This window comes from Aquila chrysaetos, chromosome 25 (genome assembly GCF_900496995.4).
Source record: "Aquila chrysaetos chrysaetos chromosome 25, bAquChr1.4, whole genome shotgun sequence".
NCBI classification, from domain to species: domain Eukaryota; kingdom Metazoa; phylum Chordata; class Aves; order Accipitriformes; family Accipitridae; genus Aquila; species Aquila chrysaetos.
Window position 1 is genome coordinate 4,643,306 of NC_044028.1, and position 25,567 is coordinate 4,668,872.

The 25,567-nt window shown below is 40.8% G+C and overlaps 1 protein-coding gene across 5 annotated transcripts; it reads right to left on the minus strand.

Moving 5' to 3' along the window:
• Positions 1 to 23,765, minus strand: WIPI2 (WD repeat domain, phosphoinositide interacting 2). 5 transcript variants are annotated; one of them, XM_030002053.2, is made up of 12 exons: positions 23,504 to 23,765; positions 14,283 to 14,365; positions 9,418 to 9,587; positions 8,026 to 8,122; positions 7,321 to 7,418; positions 6,770 to 6,862; positions 5,910 to 5,980; positions 4,866 to 4,973; positions 3,942 to 4,106; positions 2,846 to 2,953; positions 1,549 to 1,646; positions 1 to 699 (listed from the first exon to the last, which is right to left on the minus strand). In XM_030002053.2, exons 1-12 carry the CDS (start codon positions 23,575 to 23,577, stop codon positions 587 to 589), a joined length of 1,278 nt encoding a protein of 425 aa, XP_029857913.1. In that variant the 5' UTR covers positions 23,578 to 23,765; the 3' UTR covers positions 1 to 586. The 5 variants fall into 5 exon arrangements, with proteins under 5 accessions (XP_029857913.1, XP_029857912.1, XP_040976211.1 ...); XM_030002052.2 differs by having other exon boundaries at positions 1,516 to 1,646; XM_041120277.1 differs by lacking the exon at positions 23,504 to 23,765 and adding an exon at positions 17,496 to 17,653.
• Between the last annotated feature and the right edge of the window lie 1,802 nt (positions 23,766 to 25,567).

Below are 25,567 nucleotides of genomic sequence, written 5' to 3' on the forward strand. Positions count from 1 at the left end.
CAACATTCAGAAGGAATTTTAATTAACAAAATGGTCCAGGAAAGGGGAGGGAGAACCCAAAAAAACAGGCCATTGCATTTGAAAGGTTGCATGTCAGTCACTAGGTATGCCTGCAAGCCCATGCACAGGAAACCATTTGGACCTTTGTCAGTGCAGAACTAGTCTCAGCTTCCAGAACCACTTCTCTACTCCTTCCTTATATAAGCTAAATATTATATACATATATAAAAAAAATACAAACTTGAGTTTGTTATAAAGTGGCTTCTCTCTCTCCCCCTCCTATGCTTGCTTGGCACATGAACGCATGCAAAGCTAGTAGGCTCTGAGGGCTGCACAAACAGCAGGTTTTGGCAACAAAAAAATAAACACAGCTAAAATAGATAAGCAAGATTAAAAGCCACTGAATTGAAAACCATATATTTTTCCAATTGTATAGAATTAGAACTACAGCTACGACTTAAAACTGTAAGAGTCTGTCATCCTCTCTCCCAACTCATGTCAAAGTTCATAGCAGCATAACACGAGATTCCTCAAGAAACATCAAGCCAGTGTTCTCTGCTTCAGGAGTGAGTTCACAGGTCAAAGTTTAGTCCGTCCGAAGGATCATGGGAGGATGCTCACTGTCTTCATCCAATCTAAGTGAGTTGGTTTCATCTTCCAGGCAAACTCCACCCACGGCACCCAGGTCATCCGTATAGGCTGGAGAGAAAGGAACAAGTAGTTGGGGGATCAGCAGCACAAACTAAGGCTTGGATCTACAGTGAATGATTGGAGCTGAAATACCAGACGTTCCTTGCAACAGTTTCACTGCTACCCTATGTTTGCTTTCATCATGATCGTGTTTCTCCAAGCCAAGAGCAGTTTATAATCAAAATTAAACTACTCCGTGTGTGTGCAACACGTACCCGTGCTTTGGGCAGGCTGATGTTCTTAATCTCCACCCATGCATTACAGTTGCAACTGCAGTCTTGAGGCTATACATGCAGACAGTCCTGCCTCTGCAGCTAAAGCACTGACCTGAGTGCCATACAAAGATGGTAGAAGCTCCACTTGAGCTGCAGCATTAAGCAAATTCTCATCCTCTCAATTTAACAGAGCAGCAAATCAGGCTAAAAGGTCACTGTTCCCATAAAGGAACAGTAAGTGCTCCTATCAACCTTGTTAAAGAAAAAGGGCGGGGGGGGGGGCTATAGTTCAGATACTTTGCATGAGGTCTGGATGCAGGACTCCCGTACGAAATAGTTATGTTAGGGCATCTCTAGAACCATTTGGCAAGTGCTGCAACTATCACTAATCAACCACAATTCAAGACAAAGTTCTACTCAAAGTAGCAAAGATGACTGATCCATCTATAGGAGGCTGCTGTACAAGTGCTCTTTTCCTACTGCTCACCAATGCTCCACATCACACCCACAGTTACGAAAAGCTCAGTGTCGAAGTAGACGAGCTCACAGCCATCTAGAGAGAAGCAATACGCAGAGGTGCTCTCTGCTCCATTTCCAGCCTTCTCCTTACCATGCCTTGTGGGTGAGGAAGGCACATATGTACCTTTAGTCACAGCAGCACTGTACGTCTGCGCTACCAATGGCCGGTCATGGGATGCAGACTCTAGAATTTCGTTGGCTGGCTCCATACTGCCATCGAGCCTACCAAGCAGAGAGAGGTTAGCTGGAGAGGTGATCTACCTGGGCATAATACAGCTTTAGTTGACAGCTACAGAAGAATATCTCATTAGATATGCAAGAATAATACATATACATATGTAACAGGAAGAACTTGGTCCCTCCACTCCAGAGGACTGTCAAGATGGCATTTGACAACATTTCATATTTAATACTGAAGACGCATCAGTGACATGCTTGCCTCTGACATGGCATCAGAATCTAAATCCTAGTAGTCGATGCTGTGAAAAAAGACTCAAAACAAGAGCACATGATTAAAAAAGAAAAACCAGTAACCATTCCAACCAGCAATATTACAGATTGTCTTTTGAGCTCTGTCCACAACATAAGCGGTTGCTTCATACACATATACTAGAAAACCCTATAGTGAAGGTATTAAAGTATTTCAGAGATTAAGAACTTGATAAAAACTTCCCTCTGAGACTTCATTTCATCTACAAGTGAAACCAGAGGTCATACCTTAAAATGATCAGATAAAGGTATGATTTTTGACCAGTATTATAGATTGACCAAAGCTGCAAACCTGAATTATCTTCATGAGTTATCGGCGGCTTTAATCCTATGATTGATCATGTAACTAATCCGACTATATTACCCTAGCTTTTCCTGCCAAACGTTATTAAAAAACAACAATGCCGGGTCGTATTTTCCTTAAGTGTTCTACAGTACTGCTACCGAACATTAGTTGGGTGGCCTACATGCAAGGAAGTTTAATAAGGACACTGGTAAAGAGAGAATACAGAAAAATTCATAGGCCAGATTCCCCTCTGTGAAGTCAGAGCAACATCTCTTTCTCATCTCTGTAACCGCTTCATTTATTGATGAAAAGGATTCTGTCAGACGTTTCAAGTTCTTGTTTAAGTAACTCAACTCAAACTGCCAAGAGGAAACAGGATCATACAGCTAACAGCGATTGATCCTTCACTGCGATCGGACAGTGTTAAGTTTCTGCTGGTAAAGCGGTGCTTAATGTAGTAGATACTAGGAAGGAAGGCACAGGGGGATTCTGAAGTTACTCATTCATGTCAGAGGTCTGGAAAAAGATTAGTTTAAAGAAATGAGCTGTTCCAAGTTAGACTTTTGTACAACAGAACTACGTTTAAGAAAAAACTGGATTTTGTGAACAAATAAAATACAACAGTCCTCGGCTAATGTGGACTTACTTGTGCTGCTTCATTAGTGTGCACTCTCCTCCTTCTTGAGGGTCTAGGTTGTACATGTAGAGATACCCATCAGCAGCTCCCACCAATAAACGAGGGATCTTCTGGATTCTAGAAAGGTTTAGGGGAGAGCAATAGATCAATAAGAACTTAAGAAAGCACACTCTCCTCCCCTCCCATGATTTTACACCATTACTTCCCACACTCTTACTCGTAGACAGAGAACACTAAGTCAGACAGAGCACCTAGGAAAAAACTGTGTGTAAAAAAAGGTAAGGCATAACCACACTTTGGGGCTAATGGGATGCCACAGAAACTGAGCAACTTCTATATAATCCAGTAAAACAGATTCAGAAGTTACCACCCTGTTACCAAGCTTCGTGCAACTCCAGAGACAAATATTCTAACGGGAAGTATTTACTTATTTCAGAAATGTTACAAAGCTTAACTATTCCTTAAAGGATGCTTTGAGATCAGAGGAGTGGGATTACAGACGTGAAGTCAATTTAGCATAAAAACTGTAAAACCCCCACAAAATAAGCTTACTACCGCTTAGCTTATTGCTTTGGTAGCTGTGCCAAATGGCACCTGCCTTTGGTGAAGACAGATTAAAGATTCTATCTACTCCTCAAAATTAACTTTAATGAATGCTATGCTGTTTCAGAGACAAGAACAACATGAACTTGCTTTCAAAGACATCTTTAATGGTTAGTCTGGATTGCCTAATTTTGCAATTCACTAACACAACACACAGTATCACTCCCCCTAGCACTAACAGAAGCAAATGCCGTAAGCCCATGGGTCTGTTCTCAACACTCTTCTTTCAAAATTAAAAGACATCTTTAAACAACAATTAGAAATAGTCTATTCTCATCCAAATATTATGCCTTTTCCTCCTCCTCTCATAGGACTGTGAGGTGTTAGCTCTAACACATTGCTCTTGAACGGGAAGAGGATTTGAAATGATTACAGGTGATCCATCGTTGTGCGTACTACCCGCCCTGCTGGAGAGGAGGTTATGTCCTACAGTGTCAGCCTCTCCATAGCCCAACGTGGCTATCCAGTGGGTGATGAATGCAGGCTCAATTTCTTTACTCACGTGGCAAGCGCACAGATGTTTTTGTGCCCACAGAACGGCAGGCGGACTGTAGCAAAGGCTCTACCCTGGTTGAACATTTCTGTTACTTGAGAGGGCAGATAGCTTGTTGAGGCCATCAGCACTTTTCCAAAGTAACCTGTCCAGGTTGTAGGCTCTTCCTGAGGTCTACAAATCAGAAGAAAAAAGTGACTGACTTCGCTTTCACATTAGAAAGAAAGGTGTGTAAACACTTTGAAACATTCTTCTAAGATATTAAGCAGCTATTTGTTTCTCTTCAGAAATAACTAACACCCCTGAGAACTCTAATGCACTCCATTTATGCTACAGGGCACAATGTATCCTACAGTACCCTCAACCTGTTATTTAAGCATGTTTGACTGTAAACTGATACTTCTGCTTATAAAACTGCATTTCATAAGGTTCATTATACAAAAGCAAGATCTACCAGAAAGTGCTACACTTCCAAGATTTTATTCAACTGTCTATCACTAAGCAAATCATTGTTTCCAACAACTTCTGCAGAAATGCAAGTTAAGACTGTCCACTCAAATCACAAATAGGAATATTTTACAAGCTGATGCCTTTTAAAGCCCTATAGGCAGTTAGAAGGCATTGCTGAGATAGCTCTTCCCATATGGATGTGAGAAGAGGTGAAACACAAATGTAACTGAAAATATTACAACTGCTCCACATTCCTCTGCCAAATATGGCCAATTTCTCTTAGGCAGAAATACCTTTTCTGTTCACCAAGAGAACAGTACAGAGCTCAGCTACAGTTGCTGATTCGTAAGTGACTTCTTAAGCCCTTTACTTAACAGAAGTGTTCAAAAGAAGTCTGTCCACACTTTGGAGAACTCATCCTATTGAGTATAATTTATTTTAAGGCCTTTTCCTTGAAAAATCTAAGGCAACTCTGAAACATACTTTTCTTTCACAGTCTCAAGTTTGAAGATATGCACCGTCTCTGTGTTACTGGATGCAGACAGAAACATGCCATCCATGCTGAAAGCCAACGAACAGATGCTCACACACCTAGGGGGCAAAAAAAAAAAAAGGAAAAACAATGAAGCATTATTTTTGACATTCAGTACTGTACCAAATGGTCTAAGAAGAAAGCTAGTGTTAACTAACTCATGGGAATTGACTTAAATGAGAATATTACTTCTCCATTTTGGTAGGTAGGAGTCTTTCTGCACGTTCACCACTAAGGAGCTCCATAATGTTCACACAAGCTGTACTGTGAGAGCTTGGAGGAACTGTGGCTGCATGGTAGACTCACCTGCTCTTCCTCTCCTGTCAGAGACTGCAGGTGACTCGCAATTAAGCTGGAGTATTTGGCTTAATTAATAATTAAGCAGATTTCTCAAGTCACCACTGCTTCGCAAATAAGAAAAAAAGAACATTTCCATAGTAAGTATTCTGAACGCTCTGATACCTTCTTAAAGCCCTTCAAGAGCAAGATCCCCATTAATGATGTTCAACTCTGATGTACACCAGATATGGGGGGTTAATTAGTAACAATCTGAACTCAGTCTTACCTCTGTATAAAGTACAGTAGAACTAGAGTTGCTAGTTACCACAAATCATAGTACCATTTCACAATGGCTATCAATGATCACAGCACTAGCAGGATTTAGAAGAGAGAGAGAATATTAGATGTACTGCCTCCAATCGCCATTAAGAATACAATTTATCTTACAATAGGTGACCCACTTTAAACAAGTTCCCTCACCAATAAATTTTTAAAAGGCAAGAGGGAGTACAGTTCTGACAGGGTTGATTTATGGAATAGCCAAGTCCAAAGGAGCGAAACTGGAAGACATTCAAGCTGAAACTGTTATAAGTGTACAGGCAGGAATGAATAAAGATGAAAATAGGCAAAAATGAGGATGCCAGCTCAGTTGCAGAACATACTGGAGATCTACCATATGGAATGAGCTTCAGATAATTAGCCCAGTTGAACTTTACCTCTTCACTCCCCTTCGGAATTCAAAGAGTTTCTGTCCCTCTGGAATGGAAAACACTCTTATTACCGTCCCCTGTAAAGAAAAAAAAAAAAATTATTTGTTTCACATTCATTCATTGTGTATTAGCTCTAGTGAGCAGAGTACAACTACAAGCAGCAAACCATTTTGCTGTTAACTTATTGCCGTTGATGCACACCACATACTAGCATGAAATATTTATGGAGCTTGCTCGTAGGATGTGTTTGAAGAGCAGAGAAACAACAAGAGGTGGGAGCTACTAATGTAGAGAACAAGCTATGCATCAAGAACAGCCCTTCTTATCATATTTGAACACGAAAATGACCACACGAGATGAGTACCACAAGCACAGTCACCTGGATGTCTTTGTGTCTTTATCAGATGCAATCAGTTACACTTTTATATTCTAAGCTTATTACCCAAAGAGCAGAGGCTTCAGACTTTTTAGATGGACAATTTGTCATTGTGTGCCAAAGACTGGCAAGATACTTCTCTCTGTTCTGACTTTAGCTGTCTTGTTTTCATTAGGAAGACAGCATCAAGACAAGACAACTAATTTCTAGTAAGTATCCTGCACTAAAGGGAGAAACACTTAGAGGATTGCCCTGATTACAGCCAGATTAAAATGTATTTATTTAAATAACCTTATTATCCAACATTTCACAGCATGGAAATTGTGTCAAATATCATTAACAGTTCTTAACTTAGATTTGCCTTTATAACTGTAAGCCTTCTTTTTTGGCACTCGCACATGGAATTCTGCATGCTTAAACTTACTTAAAATGCTTAGAAACAAATTTCATTTTTATCACTGTTGGCAAGTCAATAAAAAAGCCACCTTACCTTTTCTGATGCAGTGGCAAGTTTAGTACCACTTGCGTCAAATGCCAAAGCAGCCAAGGGACTATCATGAGCTGGGATCATATTAGCAGCTCTCTGCAGGAGTGAATCAATAAAGTATAACCTTAGTACAGTACAGGTTAAAAGCTACATGTTTGCAGCTTAAGACTGCATATTTAAGAGCATTCAAGGCAAATATGGGTCTTAAATACTGAAGCTGTTGTCCATAAAGTGTTTCAGTAATTGCTAAGTAAAAGTACATAAAATTATCACTGAAGCATGTGCATAGAGAGTACAAGCAGTAGGATACTTAAAAGACAATTAAAACAGAAATTACTTCACTTCGCTCCGCCCATTTGCCCAACTCTACTCAAATCTAATAGTAGCGTCTGTGTTTTCTTTGCTGACGTTCTGCGAAGCCTAGCTATGAGAGATACTTCAAACTGATGTAGGGGAACCTAACTGAGTGTCTAGTAATTCCTCTCCGAGCGAGTTAAATTGTTTCCAAAACCTGCATCTTTAGAAGTGGAAACAGCATTCACAAAGATCCTTACCAGATTGATGGTGTCAAAGACTTGTACTTCTCCAATAGTTGCACTTCCTGGATAGGCCAGGTAGCAGTTATCGTTATTTATTGATAAAGCACACAACCCTAAAAGGGATGCAGAAACAGAATTAGAAAGAGGTAAATTCCAAGACTTATGCAGCAAAACTTTCTGATTCTGCATTTGAATATTACAAAGATAAATCAAGTTATCCTCACAAGGTATCAATAGAAACAGAACAAGGATGAGTAATCTCAGAATCAGCCTGCAACATACTCAACTATTTAACGCAAGTTAAAATTTAATATAAAGTAGAAAAGGAAGAATACCAACAGAGCTACAGTAACTGATTAAGCAGTAGAATTTTCCACGTCTGCCATGACACCTAAAGGATTAACCTGATAAAGCCTTTAACCATACCAAGTGCTGGCAAAATCCAGTTTGTATCTCTACTACTTCTTTCTAACACTTCAACACATCCACTCTAAGAGACTAAAATACTGGGAAGATGCAGTTTAAGGCAGAGTCTGCTATTTGTTCTCAAAAAGCTCACCTGGATTAAATGGGTAGGCTTTAAGACAACACTCATGTATTTAATTTGTTACTTTTATCTGGAAGTGGAATTAACAATGCTACAGTTCCCTCTAGGAAACGTTGTACCTTGACACAGAATGCACTTTTCAGAGTTATGCTATCTTCTAACAACATACTTACCGGCAGGATTGGGAGGTGTCTCCCTGATTGTATGTAATACCTTCATGTCTCGTATGTTGTGTATATAAAGAGACTCTTCCAGACATACTATCAGCCTCTAGACAGGGGAAAGAGGATGAAATGCTGATATCAAACGGGAGTTTACATTAATTTATCAATCCTAAAAAACTGTATCCAAAAAAGCAGTAGGTACCTTCCAATAGAGAAAAGGTTGTACCCACCTGATGGGAAGAAATAAGAGTCTGATAGAAGATACACAAGTTACACCTCTTGACAAGGCTTCAACAGCGCAATACTACACTCGGTCACTTGAACTGACCACTGCACTTGACTTTCCTCAACCACGCTAGTGCAAATTGATTTAAACGAAAATGATTTACATTACTAGTTTAAGTCAGCAAGCCAGAAACCTTCATTTAAAGCTATTTTAATTCTTATTCTGTACCTGCCCATATCTATTTCCCCCCCTCGAGAGGGCAATTCACATGTGGAAATAATTTTCTGCTTTGGCTAAACAGAAAAAACAGAGAAGACTTTTTTTAACCATTTATAGAGCCTATTACTTATAATCATTTGTGAGGGGCTTTTTTTTTTTTTTTTTAAACTTTGATTAAATTCTTCAACATCTCATTTACACTTTCATAGACTACATCTGGATGACTAACAAGATGTTACTCATTTAACGCTATCTCACTATGCCAAAAATCAAATTAACCAGTGTTTCCCCTTACGGTTTTAAACAGGAATCCCATCCTCCCACACCTGATGTTTGGGGGCAGGAACGGACACTAAGAAAATTTTCTCCTTCCAATGCCATTCTCTCTAGTTTGAATGAACTGGTCGAAGACGGAGAAGTCTGTCTTTGTGGAAGAGCCTACTAATGATTTAGCAATACAGCAAACTATGGTTCCAGGTACTTAAGTCAAAAACTTCACCAGTTCAGTTGGTTGGGTTTTTTTTTTTTTTTTTTTTTTTTTTTTTTTTTTTAAAGAATTCAGCAAACTATATTTAAAAACATAAAAAGTGAATAGATAACAATTTTAAGTTTAGGCCTGAACAGAAATTGTCAGTTTCACATACTTCCACATTTAGGATCACAAGATGATTCACACTGGGAGGGATCTCAGGAGGTCTCTAGTCCAACCTCCTACTCAAAGCATGCCCAGCTTACTCAGGGCATTTTCCTAAGTAAATACATAAACATAGAACCAAAAATACTTAACGAATTACGAGCACTGAGATGCCATACAGAAGCTACAGTTGGAAAAGTACAAGTTAATTTCAAATAGCAATTCTGTCACCAAAGGAAGAGACATCAATCAGCAGAGGAAGTGCCAGAATAAGATCCACAACTCCTTCCCGTGTTTTCACCTAGTCAAAATTACTACTCACCTGTCTATTGAGTTTGACAGCCAAGATGGTGTTGGAGTAACTGTAGTTGCAAATCTCTGTCCCCTTCTTAAAGTGACAAACTTTCAGCTTGCGTGGAGCTTTAAGGCTAACTATGGCCACCAGACTACTGGAGAACAGCCTCTCCACAATGCACACATCTTCTGTGTCAGCTGAGGAATCACAATAATGAGGGAAAAATACAGAGGGAGATTTCAGGGAAGAAGAATGATGCACATCAACAGGAAATACTGTCTAAGAAAATATAGTTTAACACCACAAACATTCTGCCACAACAGCTCAGAGTCAAGGTGGGATGCAGGACAGGCTTTTAAAGCAGAAAATCTACATGGTGACTGCTGATTTACACAGATTTCCTCCCTGCTCCCCACCCTGAGGTGTCATACAAGTTTATGTTTCAGAGCAGAGTATCTACTCCCCCCCCGCCCAAAAACGCGAAATACAAAAAATGGCAAATTGTCAAATTCTGGAATTCTACAATCTTCTCTTATCTCTGTAGAAACCTAGGTAAGCAAAGGGGTTGTTTTTTTTTTTTTTTTGGTATGCTTTTTGTTTTGCTTTTAGAGCTGTACTATGCATGGAAGGGTTTTTGATGACCAAAAACACTGGAGTTTCTGCACACCTCTCCATGAGGAAAGAAAGGTTATTGTACTCAAAAAAACTAGTAAACTCATTTGTTATAAGACTGCTTCAGCCACTGATTAGTATTTTTACATATACCATCTTTTACGTGACAGTCCCTAAAAACAACTGGTACAGGAATCACCAAAGCCCAGCATGTACACATAGCCATAATACAGCATTACTTATGTCAAGCATTCTACTATGGAAGCACTGGAGGCAAAGGAGGAACACAAGCCACCATTCAAAATATGGGGAAGTCAGCAGGAGGGAAGAGAGTCCAGGATCTCTGGCAAAGAAGCCCTTTCAGAGCATTCGGTTACAGTACAGTATTGGACCAAGCTCGTTAGGAGTCCAAGTCCCACCACCGGTTACCCTGGCATGTGTGCTTCCCCCGCCCATCCCCTGAAGCTCCCCTCCAAAAGCCCCAGAGACACAGCAGACATAGTTTTCACAGCAGGAGAAAGCTGGAGAGAGTTTTACCACTCTCTGCAGCTCTCCCACAGCTACCAGCTGCTACTGGCTACACCTGCCCTTCCATTGCAGAACTGAATCAAGACAAGCAACTTGAGCCTTTAGCCTTGATTCATCAAAACAACCAAATTTTTCAGAAGTCAGTATCTGCATTAGCTCAATGTTTAACACATTCCAAACTGTAAAACTGCCAGTAGGAAAAAAAAAAAAAAAAACCCAAATAAAAAAACAAAAAAGCTTTTTTTCTGTAAGCTTCTGTTTTGGCCAAGAGACACATTAAATAATTAATTGGCACTGTTCTCACCACCAATGACAGAAATTCCCTAAAAAATGTTCTGTCCAACATTCTCAGCATATGACAATGTCATCACTGTGTGACATGTCTGCTTTGGAAGTGCTTTTTCTGGGCAGTTATTTCAAGAAAAAGAACAGAAAATATTTAATGCTCTACATTCTTTTGAGCGAGAGAGAGAAGTAGCCTCCTTATGGAAAAGGAGCAGGTTTATGCTAAGCATTTTCAGTATTCTTTGCAACATAATTGACTTTTATCTAAATCTCGTATTTAATATGGTACTTTTCCAGAGAAGAGAAAACAGCTTGCAGAGGCTTTGAAAATTCAATTTCCTCAAGCAACAGGGGATAATGCACTTTAGCAATGACTTTGTTTTCAAGGAATTGTTGCCCATTTTCCTGATGCCACACACAACACATGAAAAAGATATACAAAAATCTGCTTCAATAAATTTACACATAGACTTTCAAATGCAGAGGTCCATGTTCTTTGAATCACACTAGTAACAGAAAAGATTCTCAAATATTTTACAGCATAGGTTTTCAGGTTTCTATCTAAGCCTGGAGTCCTTCATGACGATGGCATCCTTTTACAAGAGTCACAAGACCAGCACCCAGGTGACCCAAAACCCACAATCTGACTGCTCCCTGCTCCTGGGCAAGCACAGCTTCTTTCCCCATTCAGGGGCAACTGTGTTAAGACACAGCTTCTGGGATTTATTACTCTCCCAGGCAGGCAGAACTGGTATTTCAGAGAAGGAACAGCAGCACAGATACAGATGGAAAAAGTCCTGTCCTATGCTGCACTGGTGGGAAGTGTAGGCAGCAGGGAAGGCACACAGGGAAGAGCACTATCAAGAACTAAGCAGTCACAGACAGAATAAAAAACTTTCAACAAGGAAAACGCTTCAAAGGTATAGACAATCCTTCAGTCTCACCGTAAAAAGATTTGCTATAATACAGATAGTTACCTTTAGAGAAAAGCTTTGTGATGGGCTTTTAATTAAATTCACTTTAAAAATACAGGATGCACCTCTGTTCCTTTGTCTTCTAACAGGAAGAAGTGATAAAATCTCTTCACAGCTGCGAAGTCATGTATGCTTCCTAACGAGCAACCATTCAAGTAGAGTACCAGGCTATACTGCACATCCTACATTCAGCTGACCTGAATTAATCATATGTTTAGAAGCACTAGTTAAGTCCTATAGCAATGCTGTTAATGACAGGGTTTTTTTCTATTTTTCTATACACTACACAAGTGAGCATTGCCAGAAACTCAGATTCAAAATACAGTACGAACATAAAGAAGAACTGCAAGACAGTTTAAGTATCAGCAGCGAGGGGAGAACAAGCAAATACATAACAAGAGCAAATACATAACAAGATTACAGTTTCATAAACACAAGCATGTAGCATCACAGACAAGAGCTGGTTAGAACCAGCTAGATTATGATCAGCTGTGCTTTTATTCCATTTTTAATCCAAGAACATGAAGCATGTTATAAGCATTCATTAAGCCTTAAAGCACCCTTCAATCTAATACTTATTTTTACAGGGGGTCAACTGAGCAGGGAGTTAGGCGATTTGTACAGAATCACAGTAGAAGTCAGTGATGGGAGCAGACAAAGAAACCTCCCATTCCTTTCAGTTGTTCTCTCAAACACAAGACAGCTGGGGCACATTCTGTAGTTTACTTTAGACACCTCCACAAGAACTGGCAGATCAAATATTACAGAAGAGAGGGAGGGGTCCTTAAAAGTGCTCACTCAAAACAACACAAAGTCTTTAGACCCACTTAAACTAAATTGGGAGGCAGGAGGCACATGTCTCGGAGGCCTCAAGCTACCCTTCCCTGCAGAAAGGAGGCACCCAATACACTGGAAGCCCTCCACCCAGTTATCAAGTTTTAAAGAGGCATGGTTTGCAAGCCCAAGACTGAAAATTATTTAACTGCATACAAAAAATGAAGATCTCAAATATTTCGATCTGTTGCAGACATTGCATGCCCTACGAGCAAAGGTCAGGACAGGCTGGCTTACACAGCTCAAACCTTCACATTTTCTACGAAATGTTACCTCACACTCTGTGCTCTGTATTTACAGACTTAACACTCATGGAAGAAAACTTACAATATTGAAGAGGTTAAGCCAATACAGGCATCCCAGAACAGTCTGAAGACAAGACTGGAATCAGCAGGTTTAAATTCCAATCCCAGCTTCTTTATCAGTTTATTGCAATATTGTGAGCAAGGCACTTTATCCAATTTGTAATTTTTCTTTCAAGGACTACCTTGAAGAAGCAGTCCTGCAAAGTTCAGTTCAGTCTCTCTCAGTGTGTTTATTCAGTGTCTCGTGTAACAGGAGTCATCTTCACCGAGTCTCCTGGGTTGATATCAGGCCAGATACTGTAAGTGCCTAACATACTACTGAGGTCAGGTACGTAAACTCAACAGCATAAAATGGAATTCAAGCCACCGATTAACCAGTACAACCAGACCATGACTCAAACAGGCAGGTGTAGCTGCAACACAGTTTAACCTGACCACAGGTGCCTAGTTTGAACCTCACAATTACTTCTCTCCATTGACTGTATACAGAATCAGGCTGTCACCACAGATAATAGGTGATCTGAATCACACACCATTTTCAAACTTAAGATGCCACAGGGTCAGTCCACTTAGGGTATGGAGTCTGAAGACAAGTCTGTTGTGTAGCATGGTACATCAGGATCCTAGTATAAATGCTGACATCATAGCTACTGGTACCATCTGTTCACATGGAGTTTACAAGAAAGCAAGGATACTCATGCATAGCACTCATATTTTACTTATTAGCACCTCAAAAAAGGGAAGTCTATGAACTGCTGGTAAAACAGGGGTTACCACTTCTCCCCCACGCCTCCCTCCATTTCATATCCTACTCAACTGTGACCAGTATTGAGAAGTTATGGGAATTTGGATTATTCACCCTTTTGGATGAGTAAACCTGCAGCTATCACGTTAAAAATTATTTTTCCAACAGCAAATATTAGGATTAAAGAAAAAGATAATCAAGGCTTTGTTTTCTTATTTGATAAAGGTATATTAGTGGTTGCCTGCCTCAATAGCCAGCATAAAGACCCAAAAGACACTCTCCCACACCAGTAAATTCTTTTTTTTTTTTAATGCCCAGCTGCTACACAACCTGGCTATTGGACATAAAATTAGAAAAGCAAAGAGTTCTCCTCATAGCTATTACCAAATTTCACAAAATACCAGCTAAATTTAAATACAGAACACTGATATGTAGTTTTACCCTGCCAGCAATCAATTGTTTTGTATTTGTGTGATATTTCATCAGATACTTAAGGTTCCTCTTATGTCAATTTCAAACAACCTGTGAAAAAATGAAACATGTCTTATTCTTCCCAAATTCAGCCAACTGAGGGGATAAAAAAAAAAAAGAAAAAAAGAAGATACTCACTGCATTCATAGATCTGCTCTAATTTGTCCACAGAAGAGAGAGAGAAGAATTTGTAGCCTGATTTACTGCCAACTGCAAGGGATCTGAAAAAGAAACAAGCCAGTTAGGAACATAAACTAAATCAGCTGTGATTACCCTTGGACAGATTCTTACCCTTTTCTAAAACTCCAGTTGGGTTAGCTCAATACAAAGAGCAATAAAAAGCTTGACCGAAAAAGCCACGATAGACACAGATAGCTTTCTCAACTCTGAAAAGGCCAAATAGCTTCAGAATTACCCCAGGTGTGGAATCCTGCTTCACATTTTATGAAATGAGAGTTCACAGCTTAATGTAAGCCTACTGCCCAATTCATATTGGTGATTTCTCCACACAAACTAAAAGCTTTAGTGTGGAAGAAAGATGATGACTTGAATAATGTAATGCAAACCAATTACATCATTGCCTCATCATTAGAGGTGACCTCCAAGACCTTTTAAACAGAGCTGTCTGGGGATTTTTTGCTTTTGATACTGTAACCTTCCCCAACCACCCCAAAAGAGCTTTCATATTAAAAAAAAAAAAGGAATTAAAGACTGCCAACTCTAATTTTCTCTGGTTTTATTTGATGACATTCTAGCACCTCCGAAGAACATTGTTAGGTCTCAGTCTTACAAATACTCATGCCGAATCTTTGATCAGAGGACCCCTCTTAAAAATGCTAGTCACTGATGTTAAACAGATTTTAACAATAGTAGAACATTAAAAAACTGACTACAAACCCTTCTTTCCTCCATTAGTCAATTTTCACACTTAGCTCACAGACCATTTAATTGCTTTTCCAGTCAGAGTCAAAGACAGGTCTTAAATTTTAAGCTAGAAAAACCTTTAGGCTTGTCTTGCAGGTCTTTACACATCAAGGCAGCAGACAATGGCACATTCTTATTTTCCCCTCCCCATGCAGAGGATGATTTTATGCCACAGAATAAGAAAATTAACAGTCAATACAGTTGTGCAGAAATGTATTAGTATGCTTATAGTTCATATATTTCTTACTGCCAGGACACATGGAGAAAGACTAATTAAATTCCAATAAAATGTATTTTGATATGCCAAACTGTGGCAAGTCATTCAATACAAGGCTCAAACCCCAACGCTGCCAGTCAGCCTGCCAAAATGCCCTTCTGAACTCAGCAAGAGGATTCTCTATAATTCAGATGCACTAACAATTAGCTCTGCATTTAGAATACAATACAGATGCCTAGATTTCTTGCTCTTTCCGCATTTTCCTCTCATGGCTCCAAAGTGAGCCCTTTTTAAACTTCAAGGTACTCAGAAGATTAAAAATTGTTCCTCAAATGGCTTGCCCTCTGAAATTAAGATCCCAAGCTATAAAATCAACTTCTGTATGATGGTATGACCTTCTCTTCTAGAAAAATGTACAACTGGCACAGTCTAGCTAAGAAATTATATTTGAGAAGGTTTAAACCTTCAAATTAAAATATGCACCATCCAGCCAAGAGAAGTAAGCCTCCTCAGATTCAATAACCAAGATATGAAAAAAGCATATTAGGCTTAGAGACAAAGAAGCAACCATAAACCAAAATTTTGTTGCTGCTCCTCTAAGTCACCTTAGAAATAGTGAATTTAATTTTACTTCAGACAAAATCGGTATGTTCAGCAGACTATATCTGATTAGTTGCCAAAGACACTTCTGTGTTTTTCCTCAACTACTTTTGTACAACTCAATGAAAATCCAAATTCTGTGAAAAAAATATGAAACTGCAATTTGGGGAAAAAAAAAAAAGTAATGAGTTAGCTTTTCTTAGATCATCTACTGCTTCCCTCAAAAGAAAGTTTAACAAAAGAATGACATTAAAACTGTCACTTCACAAAGGTAAACAAGCACTCAGTTGAGTTAAAAATAAATGGAGTCACAAGACTCCTTGCAATATAAACGATCTACAAAAGACATAGGATGATTTTCTCACAAAGAATTCCACAAAGCAGCTATTTGTGAGTGTATTACTAAGCAGAATTGATTCCTGTATTGTACTTACAGCTTTAAATACTGAATATTGCTGTATCTATGTCATACTGACAGTATCACTGAAACCAGTAAGGAAGCCTATTTTTCTTGTCCTACCAACTACCTATACCTCGTTTAAATAAGCTTTAGACAATAGTGAAAGCAAGCTGCATACACGATAAAAATCATTAGACTGAGTAGAAGCCAAAATGAAGACGCACAGAACAGACCTTTCCATCCATGGCAACTGCTTTTTGTTATTTCTTTCGGGATCAAGGTGATGAAGTCACAAATCATTTGTTTACACAGAACAGTTCGAGTCAGTATAATTAAACCCGTTTCAGTATACAAGTGTAACTGCAAAACAACCCATTTTCTTCTAGAACAGCATTCTTGGTTTTGGAGGGATTGAGTTTGTTTTGGTTTTCTTTTTTTTTTTTCTTTTTTTTTTTTAATGTACTCTCAAATTACTTCTTATGAAACTATTGGAAAAAGGCTTTTTATATGTAATAAGAGAACTCACTAGGCTGTTATACCAGCATAATCATAATGATTTAAATCCCCCATCTTCCCGCGCACTGATATTACACTTAAGCCCTTAAGACACCTGATAGCTATCTAAATGACCAAATCCACAAAACAAGTATCAAGCCAAAATTACCTCGCCTCCAAAAAAATGTGCAACCATATGGGGAAGAAATATGATCAATAAGCCATTCAGCTATTGCTCAAATAGACAGTGGCCAACAAGAAGCTACTGTAGTTTATCAGAAGCTCTTTTTACAACATGGGTGTTATGCTTTATTATCACCAATTTTCAGAAGCTGATGAGACTGAAATTGAAAATAAAATCAATATAAAAAAATTGCCTTTTTTCTTCTAACATTATGCTACACACAGGTGGTTTTTTAGCTTTATTATGTGTAGCCTCTATTACACACCTTAGACTGTAGACTTTGAGCTATTCCATCATCAAGGTTGTCTACTCAGTACAAAATTACCAATATAGCCATGATTTATGAAACTGTGTTTACCCACTTTTTTCAAAGATAATACTGTAGTCTGATTCAAGACTACATAAACCTTGAGAGTATTTTCAAGAGCGGCTGTCATAAATAATTAAAACTAACCTCATCAAGCAAACAGTGTTATGAGATCTTTCACACACTCATTTCAAGATGCTGACATTCTCTCTAAGTGCACTCACCTAGAGTGGGAAATCAGCTGGTTCAATCTCTCTGGCTCTTTAGAAACAAGTTTTTCAGATGGGTTAGAATCACATAGGTTTTCTCTTACTTCTTTAATATACATACAGAAGGAAGAAAACCAGTTTTTCCCTTTCCGTATCATAGAGGACTTAACTATTAATCAGAAATATTCTACGTTAATCAGAAAGATCCTACTAAGGGCAGCTTTCTCAAAGATTAAAATCAATTGCAGCTGCAGTATAAACATGACTCCATAAGTCATTACTATTTTAAAAAACTGGTTAATTAAACCTACTTTCATTATGATACAGTCACATTATACTAATGCTCTACCTCATTTCAAAACCAATGTAAATTTCCAAAGACAAAACATTTTGTGAACAAAGGCTTATGATGAAAAGGGGGAAAATAATAATAATAATAATACAAAAATCAGTGAAATGACATAAGAATTACTAAGGAAACTTACTTTGCTTTATTTCCCCCTCCCAAATGTCTGCTGAAACCAAAATCGTAACATCTCACAAACATGTCTTAATAGAAGGGTCAAGAATGTCATTATTTTGGACAAGAGCTAGATATAGAAACTCATACATTCAACAGATTTGTCAGCAACACTCTGACAACCCACAGGAGATTTTCCCATTGTTCTTCCATTAAAAGAAAACCAACACAAACTTAAATCTGCTACAGCAAAAGGAGACCAGACTTGCTCATCATTTAACATGCAGCAATAGGCTGGGACAGCAGAAAGTTCATAATCCAAGTAAACATCACTACTCTCAGGCCAAATTCCCATCCAAATTGTCACACACTGAGGAACAGTTCGTCTGGCAAGCCCACCTCAGCTGCTATCTCCATTGCAACAACAGCAAGTAACACAACATACGATTGCTTCTCTCAGCTATCTTCCCTGAGCATGAGAGCTACGTGACTGCTCTTTCCTTCCTTTTTTAATTTACTTTAAAGCATCCTTGGAATAAAGAGCTCTCCTGTCCTCAAGGATCATGGGTGAATGACACCTGAACCTAGGAGAAACAAAGGCAGAGGAGTGAATGCTCAGCACCTAACTCTTGTTCCTCTCACCACAAGCAGTTTACTACAGATATCCAAACATCACATAGTAAGGGAACTAGAATACAACTTCTGCAACATGAGGCATGCTATACAATTTTAGAGCTACAAGCATTTGCTCAGAACATAGAATGAAACTGATTTATTTGGGGAAAAAAGGGCAGAATTAAATCAGAAAGAACAGATATATGGACTGATACCTGTCACATGTAGCTCCAAACATAAATGAAAGCAGAGACTAAGGAAGACCTTGCAAATAAGGCATACACCAGTGTTTTCAGTAGAAGTCCAAACGAAAGGCTTCCTTTTGTCCTTTCATCAGGAATCTATTTTCAAAACTACAGCAACTATTTTGTTTCCAAGTGCTGTCACGTGATTACTTATTTTTAAAAAAGGCAACTAAAACTTCTCTACAGTCTGTTGACTTGCATTATTTCACAAGCAGGTTCTTTGGGTTTTTTTTTCTTTGGTGTTTTGTTGTTTGTTTTTTCTCTTTTTTTTTTTTTGTAAATTGAGTCTGAACACCATAAAAGTTAATTTTTAAGTTCTTCCAAAGGGAATATTTGTGTTACAACTTAAAGATTGAAACTTTTACCTATTTCATAGATACATATAAGCTTTGAGATCTTGAAGTTATGCTTTGCTTAAAAAGTTATGAACTTCTATTACATTACCCATTTCCCTTACGAGTTTTAAAGCTTGTATGAGTTTGTGAGGTGAGTTTAATTTTTCATAAATGCATCCATGCTCAGTTTTAGTAGTTATCCCAGAAGTAATACAAACAGCAGTTGGGTTTAAACGGTACTTCTTACCAAATATATATCATTAAAGATCTCCAGCTGCTAAAACATACCTAGCACTGAGATCACCCACAAGCTTCTACTACATGGTTTTGCTAGGATACCTGAATTCTGATCGGTTACTTCACTTTCATCTGCAAGCTGGAGCTTCTGCCTCTCAATCAGAGAATGCCAGTCATGCTGAGTTGTGCAATGATTGATTCACTGGGGAAAAGGGCTAGGTCCAAAACAAGCACACTAACACCTTCTGAAAATGACCTTCTGCATGTTTTTACTTAATGAAAACATATTATATCAAAGAGAAGCCACAAACCAACCGCTTCTGCTGCATTATAGGTGGAGTGTTTTCAGGCAGAGTTCCAGTCCCAGCCAATAATTCAAAACTCTCATGTAAATAAAGCTTAGGGCAATATGGAATAAAGAGGCAAGACAACACTTGCAATAACATAGATACTATTCCAAGAGACAATGTTACTACATACAGGACCCATGAATGAACACTAAAAAAAGTTAAGTGTGGGAAAAACAAACAACTAAAAGCAAGACAGAGGATATCTGCTTCAGTCACCAGGGGCTGCAACAAGTGGGAAAAGCAACAGCAACTTTTATGTTGACAACATTCTTCTAACTACCAGCAATCTGATTTCCCAAGACTAAAAGCCATCATGAAGCTCATCTCCTTCCTACAGGAGACAATAATTAATTACCAACCCTTCATAAAGCCTAGGAAAAGTTAGCCTGACACCTTTTTTTACCAGCAACAAGTACCATCTTTTTCCTAATACAAGGCAATTGGCTCTGCTGTCTAGGTAAGCAAGACACATTTGAGCATGAGTGGAACTGACACCTTGTTCAGTTGAAGGTAAAAGCTTTAATTCTAACAACAACAATGTGCCCATGTCATTTATTTTCCAGCTTTGTCTGTCAGCAATTTTTCTAATTACTGAAGCACACCTTAAAACATGATGCGAACTCTACTGACTGCGAAGATGTAAACAAAGCTTGTCTTTCATATACTGGCTGAAAGAATATGCATTTGTTTACCTTGCCTGTCTGGAGAAGGACTCCAGTTACTTGTAATATAAGTTGAAAATAAGTAAGCTTTCCAAGGCCCAGCATAAGAAAGTGTAATTCATTCCTACTAAGTTTTTTTCAGCTCTTCTCACCTGGTAAACGGTGATCTTCCACATATATAGAATAGCATACTAATAAACCCAGAGAGTTGACTTCTTGTTTCTCTATTCAAACAAGAAACTAAGAGAAATCACAAGTAGGGAAAAATTAAAAAAAAAAAAACCAAAAAACCCCAAAAAAACCCAACACAAAAAAACCAACAACCAAAAAACCCCCCAAACACTTCAGTTTAAAGAACTTATACAACCACTAAATTCTACTCAGTTTAAGAACTAGAATGTAACTTGGTTATTTGGGTCACTTACCACATCAGACAAGTGTTTTACTAAGAAGCTGCGCTGCTCACAAAGACATCTGCAAGACTTGTTTTATACTTACTACTTTTCTTAGAGAGATGTCTTTGAGACATTATTAGAAAGAAGGGATACTTACTCAACATCATCCAGCCATCTCATTTGTCTCAAAGTAAGTGGCCTTTTAAATTATTCTCATTATTTTGAGACAAGAATATGAAACAGGAGCCTTTTTATATTTATGTAATTTCTATAGTAGATGTGGCACTTCGGGACATGGTTGAGTGGTGGACTTGGCAGTGTTAGGTTTACGCTGGACTAGATCTTAAGAGTCTTTTCCAACCTAAACAATTCTGTGATTGTATAATGGCTATCTGAAAATGCAAAAATATTCAAAAATGACACAAAAGACCTAGTAATCCAATACTTTGAATTGCAAAGATATATGGGCCCAGTCTGGATCACATAAAAAGATACATCACCAAAATTCTCATCAGCTAATCTCAAGGTGCTTTACACATATAAATAATATTAAAAAAAAAAAATCAATCTACCTGCACAACGGACATTAGAATGCTGAATACCAAAAAAAAAAAAAAATCAGCTATAGCACAGAAATTGAAGAATACTTTTTGGATATTTAGAAAAACAAAATGGGAAAAGTAGTGAAGTAGCATACACAGTTGAGGAAAGAAATCATTAGACAGATGTTGTCGTCCCCCCCCCAAACTCAAAGTTAAAAAGGAATCACACTTTACTCTTCCTTGAAGAAAGATTCCAAGGTGTACAAACCAAAGAAGACCTAGATAAGCTTATATTACGTTTGGTATCTTTTTACTTCTGTCTTGGGTTTGTTCTCAAGTCAAGCCTGCAGCTCTCTTGTTCAAAAGAAGTTTTTTGACACAACTCAGTGATCTTTAAATATATACAGCTCTCCACAAAGCTAAGCTGCAACTGAAACCAGGCAGTTGCTTTAAGGAAGGAGAAATACTAATGCTTTTAGATCACCAACGTTGGACAGCACAGTTTAACTTTAAAAACTTATATATAATGACCTTTATAAACTGCGAAAGAAAAAGGTGACAGATTTCCTAGTTATTATGACTTGTTTTATCCAGTAATAGGTAAAAAAATGGATGGTATCGGAGCAAAACATGGGCATGTTTTATATGCACAATGACAGAGCAAGCTCTGTATGGTACTTGATGAAAAAACGTGAAAAGTAGGAGCAGAAGTCTTTGGCTTGAATCAATATACAGATAATGATTTACTTACTAATACATAGAAGGCTATTGCTCCGCCCCCATCATTTATCATAAGTTATTTACTGTTAAAGTCTCTTGTCTCAAGTCTATCCAGCTCCACTTGTTCACCTCTTCACCCCCAACAAAACCTACAAAAGCAAACAGAGTATTTCCTTCTGTCATGTGACCTTTCTCCTCAATCTTGGCAGTCACCATAAAAAAAAAAAAAAATCTTCTCGCCTTCACAATTCCCATATGCTACAGTACATGCTGAAGACAGTCAGAGATCTCTCTTGTAAGGACAAGATATCATTGCTCGTAAAACGAACAAATAAACTGTTAAAAGAAAAAAACACCCCTGCACACGTGGATTATGCTCTGTGATGCCAACCTGAGATCATTTCCTCTTACTCACTTCCTAAAACAAAACTCCTCCTTTCTCAAGCACAAGTTCTTTCGGTTATTGCTCCCCAGTTTCATCTCTCAGGTATTTCAGACAGTCGCATCCTTCTTTAAAGGATCTTTAGTGCTCCAATTCCAACTACTAGGGATTTCTTAAATTGAAAAATATTGCTTTTTAATACCCCATATAAAAATTATTATGCATTAATCCAAATATGCTGCAGCAGTTAAATAATTTGCAAGATGTGCAGCATGAACCACCTGACTGTTTCTAGAATTGAAACACGAATAAGTACAACTTCAAGGACTACATGAGAAAGGCCTCTTTTTCAAAATCAAAACCAAAAGAAGCATGGGCTCATAAAAATACTTTTAAGCCTAAGGCATACTGCTTCAACACAGACAGCAAGTGAAAATAAAAAAGCTGTATGAAAAGATAGCTATAACAAGCTTTCGGATAAAGTCTTTGCTCCTCCTGGAAGACTTGGGTCTTCACGTTATCTCAGGCCCTCCTGAAAGCTGGCCATCAGGAAGCAGAAGCAGCCCTCCCTCCCTTTCCCAACGCAACAGCGAGCAATGCCTCACAAGTACCAGAAACAAAACCTCCCCAGGGCAACAACCTGGGGGAGGGAGAAGGCGATATGCTGCAACCACAGCCCAAGCAGCCCATCAGCCCTCCGCTGCGTGTCCCTACGAGGGCAGCCTCACACCCTGCAGCTCCACACACAAGCGGGGGGGGGGGGGCGGTGGTGGGGTTGTTTCCACCCCTCCTCGCTGCAGGGAGGAGGGAGACCTCGGCCCCACTCTGTGGCAGAAAGGCCAGAGGCTGCAGCGGGGCTCCCTGCCATGGGAAGGGGGGGCACCAGGGCAGAGGGGGGGCACCAGGGAAGAGGGGAGCCAGCCACGCCCACCCACCCCCCCCAACAGCCAGGCCTCCTCAGCGTCCCCCGGCCGCAGCCCTCCCTCAGGAGCCCCCTCCCCACGCCCGGCCGTGTCCCCCCCCACCAAGTTCAGGCCGGGCTCCCCCTCGCCAAGTTCAGGCCGGGCGCCGCCCCCTTACGTGTTGTCCTGGTTGAAGTTGGCGAAGAGCAGATGGCCGCTGCCGGCGTCGCCGCTCTGACTGGCCAAGTTCATGGCGGGATGACCCTCGCCACCCCCGTCCGGCGGGGGCAGGGGAGGGGCGGGTAAACGCCTCCAGCAGGCAGAACGCCTCAACCCCGGCGACCCCGGCCCCCACCGCGGACCCGCGGCCTCCTCATCCCCGCCGGCCCCTTGTTTACGCTGCGGGCGGCGGAGCGGCCCCGCGCCTGCGCCGACCCGCCCCCGCCGCCCGCCTCTCCTCCCGGCCACCGTACTGCCGCCGCGCATGCGCCCGCCCCGCGGGGAGGGGGGGGCGGGCGGGAGGAGCCGCGCATGCGCTCGGGTGGTGGCGCCGAACTTGGTTGGGGAAAGGACTGGGAGGGGTGGTGGGCGGGCAGCGGCGTTCTAAAGCTAAGCAGGGCCCGCCGTGGTCGGCGGCTGGATGGGAGACGCACGACGCAGTCGGTGGTCCCCAGCTCCGGCGTGTCCCCGCTGTCCCCCAGCCTTGAGCGCGGCCGCCACGTTACTGTCACGGTCCTGCAGGGTCAAACCCTCTGCAGTTCTGCTTCGTGCCACGGGAGGTCCCCAAGGCTCAGCAGATGGGACGGGGGCTCCGCTCCTGGGGGCAGCCCCTTCTCTGGAGCTCACAACTGAGTGCGATGGCCTTGTCCTGGCCAGGGGTGCATCTGTTTTTGGGGGTCCCCAGCTTGCAGGGCAGCCAGGGGTGGGCAGGAGACAATTTCGGAGCAAGGGGAAGTCGGGGGCTGCTGGATCCAGGGAGCAGCTCGTCAGGATATAATAGAAATTGCAGGCAAAAAAAAAAAGGCAACTGAACTATAGGAATGTCTGGAAACTGGATGGAAATCAAGGGCTTGGTCCTGAAAAGAGCTAATCTCGGGGAAATGAGCCACGCTGGGGAGTGCAGGGTGTTGGGGTTCGTGCCTCTGGGGCCAGCTCATCCGGGACGGTCCGTGCGTGATGCCTGTGCAGCGGTGGGGGGTGATGGAGCCATCTCCTCCACCAGTCCGGCCAGCCCCCGATGTGTAAGGGACCCTCCGGGCTCCCCACGTTCAACTGCCCTCCAGAAGCTGGTGAGGAGACTCCTCCAAACGGCTTAAACCCAAGCGGCCCTGTCCCAGCACCCCGCTGCCCTGTGTCCCCCCTGCCACAGCCACCCCCCGAGCCAGTCCTGCCCCCCCCATCGCCCCCACGCTCGCCTCTGCCTCCGCTACAGCTGCTGCCAACTCATCCATGTGTCCCGTAATTCCTTCTACCCATCCAAAGTTCCTTCTCCTGCGGGGAGGCTTTTCCTCCTAAGAGATGGCAGATTTTAATCTCAAATTGTCTTTTTTCTTACCTGCTGGTTCCAGCAGCTTAATGCGCAGGAAAACCTTCCTCCCTGGGGAAATGCGATTATAGCGTGCGCTGCCAGGAGAGCCCGATGCCACCGTGGTAGCACCCAAAGGTGCAGATATTCACACCGTTCACACGTGGGACCCAGCATAGGGAGCAAGGGACAACGCACAGAGGTGTCTCCAGCTACGAGACTCCTGCAGGGTTTGGGATTTTGCATATTTTGGGAAGCAAGCAACCCTGGTCTTCATGACCCATTCCTTCTCTAAAGGAAAACTATGCAAGACCCCTCCCCCGTTTTGGTGACATTACAAAAATGTCACTGCGTTAAGGTGTACCTGAATCTTGGAAACTCTCCTTAACATCATTACAATTACCCAGGTCCTTGCAGCAGGGATGGAGGAAGAAAGAAAAGCAAGGCGGTCTCGTGGCCAGCCAATACGTGAGGGGAGCTGCCATACGGGGAGTGGACACGTCCCGACGGGGTATAGGTGGTGTGAGCGTGGACATCTCCGCATCCCACCATCGAGCTGCTCCTGGCTGCCTGCGATTCTCCAGCTGCCAGGTTTGGAGGCAGCGCTGGGGCTGGAGCCATTCCCCAGCATGATGCGTGAGGCTTTGGTTGCCATAACAACTGGATTCAGGCTTCAAAAATAGTAACTTATTTTTCATTCAATTTGCCTTTTGCCCT

Bases quoted from the DNA above. Each gene is read 5' to 3' on its own strand.
- WIPI2 (XM_041120276.1), bottom strand. From the start codon at position 17,638: ATGATACGGAAAGGGAAAAACTGGTTTTCTTCCTTCTGTATGTATATT. The intron at 4,107-4,865 runs GTATGTTTCAGA...TCTGATTTGTAG, and splicing joins CTTGAGACTGTGAAAGAAAA to ACCTCAGGAAGAGCCTACAA. The intron at 700-1,515 runs GTAAGGAGAAGG...CTTTCTCTCCAG, and splicing joins TTCCTCACCCACAAGGCATG to CCTATACGGATGACCTGGGT.